The following is a 12,689-nucleotide window of genomic DNA, read 5'->3' as shown; positions in this document are numbered from 1 at the left end:
TTTTATTTACTTATTTGAGGGGGAGGAGGGAGCGCACACACACGGGTACAAGAAGGTCCTAGACACCACAAAGCCATCTCCCTAACCCTAGCATAGAAGGTTGATGCCAACATCCTGGATTAACTTGATAAATAACACAAATTCAAAATTCCTGACAGTAGTAAAACTCAAACCAAGGATATTATCTCCCCTGCCCTTTTTTTCCTTTTTTTTTTTGTGGCAGGATCTATCTCACTGTAGCCCTAGGCTGGCCTTGAACTCACAGTGATCCTCTTACTTCAGCTTCCAAAGTGCTGGGACAAAGGCATGCACTGTGACTCCTGGCTTTAAGAATATCTTTAAAAAAACATGTAAAATCCTTTTCCCATAATTCATGACATTAAAACATTGGCTTTTCCCTTTTTCCTTGAGACTCAGGAGGCCCAGAACCTCCTTTGGCTTTTCTTTTTTTTTCTCTTCTTTACCAAGGATTGAAGGAAAGGGTCTATCTCTATTGCTCAGCAGAGGCGTCACCTGGATTAATTAAGTCAGGCTGAGAAGGAACCAGCCTCCACTCCTCCTGATTGTTTTTCTTTCCCACCCATTTATTTTTGGTTTCCCTTCAATCCCTACCTCTGAAGCCATTTTATTTGCTGTTATGTGCCACCTAAGCCTCCAGTGAAAACGAAAGCTCAAAAAAAAAAGGAAAAAAGAAAAAAAATTGTTATTTATTTGAGAGAGATGGAGAATGGGGGCATTAGGCCTCTAGCCACCGCAAATAAACTCTAGACACGTGTGCCACCTTGTGCATCTGGCTTTATGTGGATACTGGGAAACTGAACCTGGGTCCTTTGGCTTTGTCAGCAAGTGCCTTAAGCACCAAGCCATCTCTCCAGCTCAGAATATCTTTTTTTTTTTAAATTTATTTGCATGCAGAGAGTAGATAGAGAACCGGTGTGCCAGTGCCTCCAGCCACTAAAAATGAACTCCACATGCATGAACCACTTTATGTGGCTTTATGTGGGTACTGGGGAATTAAACTCAGGTTGTTAGGTTCTGCAGGCAAGCACTGTAACTGCTTAGTCAATTCTCCAGCCCAAGAATCTTTTTTTTTTTTTTTTTTTTTTGAGATAGGGTCTCACTCTAGCCAGGATGATCTGGAATTTACTATGTAGTCTCAGGATGGCCTCAAACTCGTGATTCTCCTATCTTTGCCTCCCAAGTGCTGGGATTAAAGGCAAGCACCACCACGCCTGGCCTAAGAATATATATTTAATTTTATTTATTAGTGGGAGGAGGGAGAAAAGGGGCACACTAGGACCTCTTGCCATTACAAATGAATTACAGATGCATGTGTCATTTTATGCATTTGGCTTTCATGGGTACTAGGAATTCAAACCTGACAGAGCAGGTGTTGCAAGCAAGTGCCTTTGACCACCAAGCAATCTCCCTAGTCCAAGAATATTATCTTTGTGTGTTAAAACCATATATAATTATTTTTTCAAGTGGCCTCTCACTTTAGACCAGACTGACCTGGAACTCACTCTGTAGTCCAGGCTGGCCTAAACTCATGCCAATTCGCCTACCTCGGACTCCCAAGTGCTGGGTTTATAAATAGGTAGGCACCACCACACCTGGTTTAATTGTTCCTTCAATCAATTTGTGTGCATAGTGTGTCCAGGTCATTGTACATGCTAGCAAGTATGCTACCACTGAACTATATCCCTAGCGCAAAAGACACTTAATAAAAGCCAGAATAGTAGTCATAAAAATTCATTACATTAGCAATACATCAGCACAGATTACATCAGAGAATGTACTGTTTGTAAATATTAGTTACTTATTTTAAAAGATTTTTTTCTACAAAAATTCTTAGAATTAGAACATCCATTATCTGAACCCAGCTGAGCTTTTATTTTACAGACCAACATACAAGGATAAAAATATCCTACAATGATTAATGAAGCCGTTCTAACTTTGCTTGGAGAGATTTAAAATTCCCAGTGATGGATTGAACTGCTATTGAAGAGCTCATAGACTGGAGCTCAACCAGATAACCACACACGGCATCCAGGCAGAGATTTGTAAATCTTCTCCTGCAGAGGGAAAAGACATCTGGTCAACTGTGGCCATGTAGAGACATTTCCTCTTATAGGGCTGCTTCAACCCAAGCTCTCCTAATCTTACTTATAGTAGCAAAGAATAGCAAGGGTGAGACAACTGAGTAAATGGCAAATATTTGAAAATAGTTATGATTAAGTACTAAGGGGTTCATTTAGCTTTTTCAAAATATTATCAATTGAAATCACTGAAAGACCTAGCTGAACTGAAATGACTAGATCATGAATTCAAAACTGAAGTTTAGCTTAGAGTTGGTCATATATAACTGTCACTTGCAGCAAGGATTATGGACCATGACCAAACTCGTTACACAAATTTTCCCTAATGTTTCTTTATAATCCCTGTATTATTCCACATTCTCTCCAAATGTTTTACCCGGCTATTATCAGAAGCACTTTCAAGCTTTTATCATAATATGATATTTAATTTATATTACCTCTCACAATTTACAACTTGGCTGGGATTTTCAACGTATCTTGTCAATAGTACATGGATACATTCTAAAAGGTGTAGTGGCTTTTTTACTCTGTTCCAGAATGGATCCTATGACAAGAGGAAGAGAGGAAAAAAAAAACATATTTATATATGTGTGTGTGTGTAACTAGATACATATATGTATACACATACACACAATTTGCTATACAGCTCATATTTACATATATATATTCCTAATCATTTATATTAATTAAAGAATTAACCAGTCAAGTTATTACAAAGCATTAGGGGCTGAGGAGATTGCTCAGCAGTTAAGAGCACTTGCTGCACAAGCATAAGGGCCTCAGAGGGACAGAAACCTTCTGACTTCCATGCTGTAGAATGCATGCAAACAGTTGAGTGTGGCCATTCAAGTCTGTAACCCCAGTCCTACAGGGAGGCAGAGATAGGAGTGAAAATGCCAGCTCTGTATTGAGTGAGAAATTATGCAAATGAGTCAAGACATCTGATGTTCTTTTCTGGCCTTCACATGTGTGCTTAAAGGGCATATGAATGTGCATACACACATGCATAAACTACACATACAACAAACACACCACACATGCTACATACACATTTATGCATGTGCCAAAAAATTAACACCTAGTAAAAATTAAAAAAAAAGTAAATGAAGTAAAAAAAAAATTAAAGCTGGGTTAGATTTAATATTTTGAACAAGAATGAAAACCATACTGTAACATTTTCTAGGAAGAATATTTGATGCATTAATTTACTGTGTAAAGCATGTAAGTGTTCTATGATTATGAGATGAATATTTTTCTATGTGCTGGGATCCATCTTCCTTTGAACTTAAGCAGTCTGAATCTGGCATAATGAAAAGAAATTAGTGGGCAAGCCGGGCACAGTGGTGCACGCCTTTAATCCCAGCATTTGGGAGGCAAAGGTAGAAGGATAGCAATGATTTCAAGGCCACCCTGAGACTATGTAGTGAATTCCAGGTCACCATGGGCCAGTGAGACAGTACATCAAAAACAGAAAAAAAAGAAAGAAAAAAAAAAAAAGAAAGTAGTGGTCAAACAACCTTTATGCTAATTCTAGTTTCCCTGGTTACTTGTTTGCCAGTGCAAGCAAGTCTTGAAGGCAGGTGTGGGCTCACATCTTTAATGCTCCAGGCCTGCCTGGGCTAGAGTAAGACTCTGAAAAAAGAAAAAAAAAAAAGAAAAAAAAAAAAAAAAAAAAAAAGCGCAGCAGCTATTTTGGGGCTGTGAAGAGTCATCCCCGAGCAAGAGCAAATGTCCAGTTGCGTGGCAGCTCCCTTTCGCTGCAGCACTCAGGCGGCGGCAGCAGGATGCTCAGGCAAGCCAGCAACGTTCCACTAGCCGAACAAGCAACTGACCTTGTCTCAACAAAAAAAATCCAGGGAGCCGGGAGTGGTGGCGCACGCTTTTAATCCCAGACTCGGGAGCAGAGGCAGAAGTGCCATGGTTTCAAGGCCAGCCAGACACTTCACAGTGAATTCCAGGTTAGGCTGGGCTAGAGCGAGACCCTACCTCAAAAATCCAAAAGAATTACTTTAAAGAAAGTGATTTCATTTTCTTAATCTTTTCCTTACCCGTGATTTGAAGAGCTGGTCATAAACTTCTAGTAGTCTAGGTAACGGCACTCCAATTTCATGCATGGTCTGGATTACAAAGCCCACATCCCAGTTCAAAGTACAAACTTGCTGCTCTAAGAACTGCACAATAAAGTCTGGGGAAGAAAATAAAGACCAGAAGATTGGATTTTTTTAAAATTATTTTTTAATTAATTTATTTGACATAAAGAGAGAAGGAAAGAATGGGCGCTCTAGGGCCTCCAGCCACCGTAAACGAACTCCAGACGCATGCGCCACCTTGTGCATCTGGCTAACATGGGTCCTTTGGCTTTGCAGGCAAATACCTTAACTGCTAAGTCATCCCTCCAGCCCAGAAGTTTGGATTTTTTTATCTTCAAAAAATTTATTTGAAAGAGAGAAGGCCAGAGGTGGGTCAGAAATGAGCTCACCAGGCCCTCTTGCCAACAAAACCGAACTCCAGACATATGTGCTACTTTGTGTCTGGTTTTATGAAGGTACTGGGAACTGTACCCAGACCACAGACTTTGCAAACAACCATCTTTTTCTTTTTTAAAAAAATATTTTATTTATTTGAGAGAGACAGAGAGAGAAAGAGAGAGAGAATGGGCGTGTCAAGTCTTTCAGTCACTGTAAACAAACTCCACACATAGGTGACACCTTGTGTATCTAGTTTACATGAGTTTTGGAGAGTTGAAACTGGGCGGTTTGAATTTGCAGGCAGGAGCCTTAACTGCTAAGCCATCTCTCCAGCCCCAAACAACCATCTTTAAAAAAAAAAAAAAAAATTTTATTTATTTATTTGAGAGAGGGAAAGACAGAGAGGAAAAGGGAGGGAGGGAGGGGGGGAGAGACAGAGAGAGAGAGAGAGAGATAGAGAGAGATAGAGAGAGAGAGAGCGCACGAGCGAGCATGCTAAGGTTTCCAGCCACTGCAAACAAGCTCCCGATGCATGTGCCACCTTGTGCATCTGGCCTATGTGGGTCCTGGGTAATTGAAACGAGATCCTTTGGCTTTGCAGGCAAATGCCTTTACCGCTAAGCCATATCCCCAGCCCTCAAACAACTGTCTTTAACCAATGAGCCATCTCCCTGGCTCAGATTTTTTTTTTAGAATGTTTTTAGTGATAGCTTCCATAATTATAGACAATAAAATATGGTAATTCCCTCCTCACACCAACTTTTACCCTCACAAATTCACCCTCCATCATATTTCCTCTCCCCTCAATTAGTTGGTTTTGTTTTGATGTCTTTATCTTTTCCTTCTATTATGAGGGTTTTGTGCAGGAAATACTAGACACAGTGAGGTCATGGATATCTAGGCCATTTAGTGTCTGGAGGGTTGCACTGTAGGCAGTCCTCACATTCCTTTGGCTCTTACATTCTTCCCGCTGCCTCTGCTGCACTGGACCCTGCTACCTCCAATTTTAACTCTCGACTTGTATCGTCTCCTGCCTATGAAAAAAGACCTGGTGGCACGACAGGCCACTTCCTCACACCGCTGCCCTAGGAACCCTCAAGGACTGCCTCCAGTGACTACTGTGCTGACAAGGCTCCACAGCCTTTCCAAGCTGTGCCCCAGCTGAGAATCAAATAGATATATACCTATGGCAGACATTTTACATTCAAACCAAAATATCAAACGGTAGATTTCCCCACCCCACCTGAGCAAAGTCTCATTCTAGCCTAGGCTGACCTGGAACTCAGACCTTTGCTCCAGGCTGGCCTCAAACTCACAGTGATCCTCCTACTTCAGCATCCCAAGTTCTGGGACAAATAGTGTGTACCATCAAGCCCAGCTCCAAATGATAGATTTTATTCATATGAGTAGACTCTAGGGGGAAAATCTGAAAATAATTTTTTGTAAATATTTTTATTATTTATGTGATGAGAGGAGATGAGAGGGAGAAAATGAGCATGGGCACACCACAGTCTCTTGCTTCTACAATCGAACTTCAGACACATGCACCACTTTAAGCATCTGGCTTTATGTGGGTACTGGGGAGTCAAACCTGGGCTATGAGGCTTTGCAAGCAAGTGCTATCTCTCCAGCCCTTCACTAGTCTTCTTTTTTTCTTCCCCCAAGAAGGGTCTCACTCTAGCCCAGGCTGACCTGGAATTCAATGTAGTCTCAGGGTGGCCTTGAACTCATAGCGATCCTCCTACCTCTGCTTCCCAAGTGCTGGGATTGAAGGTGTGTGCCACAATGCCTGGCTTGAAAATAAATTTTAAAACACATTATAGCTAGGCATGGTGGAACATGACTTTAATTTAGGCACTTGGAAAGCCAAGTAGGAGGTCTGCTACGAGTTTAAGTTAAGCCTAAGACTACATAGTGAATTCCAGGTTAGCCTGGGCTAGAGACCCTACCTTGAAAAAACAAAAAAACAACAAAAACCCCAAGATGAAACGATAAACAATCCCTCCCACACACATTAAAAAAAAATTGGGGGCTGGAGGGAATGGCTTAGCAGCTAAAAGCATTTGCCTGCAAGGCCAAATGACCCCAGGACCTATGTAAGTCAGATGTATAAGATGGGGGGCATGTGTCTGGAGTTGCAGTGGCTGGAGGCCCTGGCATGCCCATTCTTTCTTCTCTTTCTCTGACTCTCTCAAATAGATTTAAAAAAGGAGAAAAGAAATTGGGAGCTGAGGGCTGGAGATATGGCTTAGCGGTTAAGTGTTTGCTTGTAAAGCCTAAGGGCCCTGGTTCGGGGCTCGATTCCCCAAGACCCATGTTAGCCAGATGCACAAGAGGGCACAGGAGTTTGTTTGCAGTGGCTGGAGGCCCTGGCACACCCATTCTCTCTATCTCACTATCTGCCTTTTTCTCTTTGTCTTGTCGCTCTCAAATAAGTAAAAATTAAAAAAAAGAGAATAGGGGAGGAAATATGGAAGAAACGGGCATTTCTTTTTTTTAACAGGATATTTTATTTATGTATTTGGTGGGGGGAATGGGCGTGCCAGGGCCTTTAGCTACTACAAATGAACTCCAAACACATGTGCCATCTTAGCATCTGGCTTATGTGGCTACTGGGGAATCAAACTGGGTCCTTTGGCTTTGCAGGCAAGTGCCTTAACTACTAAGCCATCTCTCCACCCCCCTTAGATACTTCAAAAATTTTTATTTATTATTTTAAAAATATATTTTATTTTATTTATTTGAGAGAGAAAGATGCAGAGAGAATGGGGAGAGAATGGGCACGCCAGGGCCTCTAGCCACTGCAAATGAACTCCAGACATATGCACTCCTTGTGCATCTGGCTTATGTGGGTCCTGGAGAGTAGAATCTTGAGTCCTTTGGCTTTGCAAGCAAACGCCTTAACCACTAAGCCATTTCTCCAGGCCTATTTATTTGGAAGAGAGAGAGAGCATGAGTGAGCAAGCAAATGAGCAGGTCAGGGCCTCTAGCCATTGCAAATGAACTCCAGATGCTTGTGCCATGTTGTGTATCTGCCTTATGTGGGTTCTGGGGAAATCAAACCTGGGTCCTTTGGCTTTGTAGACAAGTGACTTAACTGCTAAGCCATCTCTCCAGTTCTCTCACTCATGATCTTTAAGGAACCCGAATGAAACCCAGTGGAACACACACACACACACACTCAGGCACCTAGGGAAGGCGGAAATCAGTGGGGGTGAGAGTGAGACAAGAGAAGATAATGAACAGTGAATATGAAATATGATAAAAATACATTATGTACATGTAAGAAAATATGAAGCTTAGTCTCTGTGCATAATTGATATATGTTAAAACACACACACACACACACACACACAAAACCTGTTGAAATAAATAGCTAAACAGAAATGAAGAAACTCTTTATTCCAGTCTAAAGATCAGTGGGGTTTTTCGAAGTGGAAAAAACTATCAAACAGATACTAAAACATCTAGGGTTCGACTATACTTACCTAAAGGAAAGAAGCGAGGTGTGCCAGCATAAATTTTGCCAAGGAGGACGACCTTGAGACTGAGAGCATGCATTCTATCTGGTGAGCTCAATGTTACACTATCACTCAATTCTGAAAGAGACATTATCAGTTGAAACCCAAATTATATTTAATGTGCAATTTTTTCCATTGGCTATTTAACTATTTCAAGGCTCCAAATAATCCAGAACTGATATTTGCATTAATGAGATAATTAGCAGATTTTGTATTCCTATTAGTGTCTGACATATATTATTATGCTCTAATTTTTACCATGGTATTGGTTATGAGGTTCTGGGGGAATTGTCCAAGTTTCATTACAATTAGCATCAATTAGAAACATGACATATCCTTACACTGAGCATGTCCCCATATAATCACTGAGGTTACTTTCTGTTATGACCACTTCTCTACTATATGCATAAGCTTCCCACTCACTTTCTTCATAGGTATACACAATTTCATAAGCCATAGATATAATAGCTATTAGCAGCTTGCAATGTTCTTCCACACCCATAAATAATATATGCTAATCTATCTATGTTGAACACTTACCTTTCTCTATGATATCTTGCCAAAGTGTTTGTACCAAAATGGGGTCTGAATAACCAGCACAATGAATTATTGCAAGTTTACACTCTGCAAGTTTAAATGGGTCAGCAAATTCTCCATAAAGCTGCAGGAAGAAATCACAAAACCAAATATTCAACTGGAGGTTAGTGTTCAGAGATTATCAGGGAAGCAAGAGTTCAACATTAAAAACAACCTTGCTCAAATAGGAGTACCCATGCTTGATCCCAAGACCCATGTAAAAAGCTTTAGGTCCTTGCAGACTTATGCAATCCTAGTACACTGATGGTGGGCTGAGAGGTGGAGAATTTCTTGGAATTAAGTGGAGAAAACAGCAAAGAACAAGAGTAGAGTAGAATGAGAATCCAGAGAAAAACCCTATATCAAATGTGCTGAAAAGGTGAGAATCAATCTGAAAGTTGTCCTTTATCTCATCACTTGGCACATGTGGGCCTGCATACATACATAAAAAAATTAAGAAATAAATAGGCTTGGCGTGGTGGCGCATGCCTTTTATCCCAGCGCTCAGGAGTCAGAGGTAGGAGGATTGCCATGAGTTCGAGGCCACCCTGAGACTCCATAGTGAATTCCAAGTCAGCCTGGGCTAGAGTGAGACCCTACCTTGAAAAAACAAAACAAAACAAAACAAAACACAACAACAAAAATAAGAAATTAAAAAAATTATGGGGATGGAGAGATGGCTTTGCCTGCAAAGCCAAAGGATCCCAGTCTGAATCTCCTGACCCACATAAGCCAGATGCACAAGGGAGCGCATGTATCTGGACTTTGTTTGCAGTGGCTGGAGGCCCTGGCGCAACCATTCTCTCTCTCTCTCTCTCTCTTTAAAAAAAATAAATTTTGAAAAATGTTAGAAAAAAGAAAAAAAATATGGTGCACGACTTTAATCCCAGCACTCGGGAGGCAGAGGTAGGAGGATTACCGTGAGTTCAAGGCCACCCTGAGACTACTACTACATGGTGAACTCTAGGTCAGCTTGGGCTAAAGTGAGATGCTACCCCGAAAAACCAAAAATGGAAAAAAAAAAAAATACACACACACACACACACACACACACACACACGTGTGTGTGTGTGTATGTATGTATACAATACAGATAATTAGTAGATTTTATGTTCTTGTTAGTGTCTTAATATATTTTTATGCTGTAATCTTTTTTTTTTTAAATTTTTTATTTATTTATTTGAGAGCGACAGAGAGAAAGACAGATAGAGGGAGAGAGAGAATGGGCGCGCCAGGGCTTCCAGCCTCTGCAAACGATCTCCAGATGCGTGCGCCTCCTTGTGCATCTGGCTAACGTGGGACCTGGGGAACCAAGCCTCGAACCGGGGTCCTTAGGCTTCACAGGCAAGCGCTTAACCACTAAGCCATCTCTCCGGCCCTATGCTGTAATCTTACCATGATATTAATTACGAGGTTCTGAGGGAATTGTCCATGTTTCATTATGATTAGCATAAACTATAACCATAACATGTTTTCACTGAGATTAGCAAAATTCTTATGAACAAAGCATTTCAGAATATGTGCATATACATGTAGAGGTATGCAGGGGATTAGGAAAAAATACTGAACATAAATACTTTATGCACCTAGTCTGATGTAAATTTGTTGTTTTTGTTCTTTGAGGTGAGGTCAAACCCTAGCCCAGGCTAACCTAGAATTCACTCGCCTGAGCTACAGCGAGACCCTACCTCAAAAAAACAAAACAAAACCCAAAAGCACCCCCCCCACCAAACCAACTTCATTTATGTTTTAAAATGTTTCCTGTTATTTATCTGCAAGAAGGGAAGGAAGAATGAAATGGGCACACCCTGGTCTCCTCCCACTATAACCAAACTCTGGGTGTACACACCCTCTGCAACATGGATAATTGAACCCTGCCTGTCAGGCTTTCCAAGCAAGTGCCTTTAACCAATGAATCATCTCTCCAGCCTTTATTTATTGATTTTTGAGACACGTTTTTACTATGTAGCCCAAGTTGACCTTGTGGGACACAGTGGCCCACAAGTCATCCCAGCACATTCAGGAGGTTGAGACAGGGTCTCTGGGGCAAGCTCGCTAACAAGACCAGTAGTCAGGTCTACTGAGAGACTGTGTTTCGGTAAATAAAGTGTATAGCAATCAAGGAAGATATACAACATCAACCCCCGGCCTCCACACGTACACATGCGTGTGTGCCCACGCTCATTTGGACAAGTGCGCACACCCATACACCCTCACAAAGAGTAACTGAAGAAGGAATGGCAAAGATGGATATTGAGTGAAAGAGGCTTGGTTGGAGAGGTAAGCAAAGATAAATTAATGTTTCTAAGGCAAGCAATAAGACCATGAACAAGCTGTTTTTTGTTTTCAAGGTAGGGTTTCACTGTAGTCCAGGATGACCTGGAATTCACTATGTAGTCTCAGGGTGGCCTTGAACTCATGGTGATCCTCCTACCTCTGCCTCCCTAGTGGTAGGATTAAAGGCATGTGCCACCACACCTGGCAACAAGCTGGTTTTAACAGAGTCCCCATGTGAAGCTTGCGGGTTCTCTTTAATGACTTGCCTGGCCTCAGCCTTTCCTAGGCGTCATGTGGCAGCCATAACCCATCAGTCCAGTGACAAGCTGGTAGATGGCCTTTTATTTTGTTTCTCATGAAACAATAAACTAAAAACAAGGACTTCTGAGAAAGCGATGACCATCCAAATTTCGTTTCCTTTTTACTTACCTTAGTGATGTCCATGAGCTCAGAATCCAACTGAGAGATTGCATCCTGTACAGAAGAATGATGAGAATACTGCCGTTGTAATGTTTCCTGGATCTGAAGTTGAATCCTAGCCACCTAGATTGGGCAGAAAACAGGATGTTTTACTTCCTTTATAATTCAACAGGTACCTGATGGAATGCCTGTTAGTGAGTTTAAGTTTCCTAAAATTAAAATAATACATAAACACAGGCTAATATTGTATTAGACTAGCATCATCACAAGAGACTTCATTTCAACCTTCATTTCTTGTGATGTCACAAGAAATGTATTAAACAGAGAACCTTTCTACCACCATCACTAGAAACAGCAATGACCATAGCAAGAAAAATGGCGAGACAGGATCTTTACCTGCCTATGCAGGGAGGCATGGCTCCATGATTAAGTAGACTTCAAGGAATGGGGATGGAAATTAAATATGTCATGCCAGGGCTGTGGACTTGACAGTGCTTCTTATGGGGTTTTCTTTTCCTTCCTTCAGTAGAGAAAGCAAAAGTCCTAGGGAATGGTAGCATCAGAAGCTAGAACTTGGGTTCCTAAATGGCTGCATGCTGGGGACAGCCCCATGACAACCAGGAGCACTCACTCATTGAATAACAGATAACTTGTGCTTAAGAACCATCAAAAGATTTTCAGTCTCTTAATTAAGGTACTGAGCCTTCTCCATACATTTATTATTAGCTTCCAAAATAAGTGGTGAATGTCATGTGCCCAAGTTGATGATGGTCAATAGTGGAGGAAGACTTAAAGCAAAAACTTACAAATTATATTTACTCTATGTCCCAAGGACAGTATCCTTAAAATGTCTTTAAGACTGTAAATCTGAACACAGACAGGGAGATGAGACCAGAATTAGTAATAATGATGTGTAGAGAATTGTGACTTACTGGGGTGAGATGAAAGAGTGACATGACTGTGGCTATCTGTTTATGTGGACACAGTTTAAGTGACTTTCTTACTTACTTCCATCTTCTCTTCTAACTCGTGAAGGAATTCACCATCTGCAGCTATTGATGAAATGGCAGTGGAACTTTTAGCACTAAGAATGGCTCGAGCAATGTACTCGATTCGTTGTCGAAGTGGGATTTCTGTGCTAGGAGGGAAAACCCTTAATTTTAGCTACACCATTTCTTAATGAACAGAGACAAAAATACGTCAAGTAGGATGCGCTACTGTCAACTAAGCCCCACTTGATAAAACAATGATAAAAGGCCCTCTTTTCTATATATACACATGTATTTGAGACCATGCCTTGTTCTGTAGTTCTGGTTGCCTTCAAACTT

General features: G+C 41.1%; 1 protein-coding gene across 1 annotated transcript in view; it reads right to left on the bottom strand.

Moving 5' to 3' along the window:
- Positions 1-1,736: 1,736 nt before the first annotated feature.
- The window catches only part of Nup155 (nucleoporin 155), a 61,107-nt gene continuing 50,154 nt past the window's right edge, over positions 1,737-12,689 (bottom strand). Inside the window, exons 29-35 of the mRNA XM_045132763.1 lie at positions 12,370-12,499; positions 11,371-11,484; positions 8,629-8,749; positions 8,056-8,166; positions 4,148-4,284; positions 2,537-2,643; positions 1,737-2,075 (exon numbers count right to left, since the gene is read on the bottom strand). Of these exons, the coding sequence (XP_044988698.1) occupies positions 1,937-2,075; positions 2,537-2,643; positions 4,148-4,284; positions 8,056-8,166; positions 8,629-8,749; positions 11,371-11,484; positions 12,370-12,499 (859 nt within the window). The 3' untranslated portion in view covers positions 1,737-1,936. The remainder of the gene's footprint in view (positions 2,076-2,536; positions 2,644-4,147; positions 4,285-8,055; positions 8,167-8,628; positions 8,750-11,370; positions 11,485-12,369; positions 12,500-12,689) is intronic.

This window comes from Jaculus jaculus, chromosome 13 (assembly GCF_020740685.1).
Source record: "Jaculus jaculus isolate mJacJac1 chromosome 13, mJacJac1.mat.Y.cur, whole genome shotgun sequence".
Lineage (NCBI taxonomy): Eukaryota > Metazoa > Chordata > Mammalia > Rodentia > Dipodidae > Jaculus > Jaculus jaculus.
This window is presented reverse-complemented; position numbering and strand designations above follow the sequence as displayed.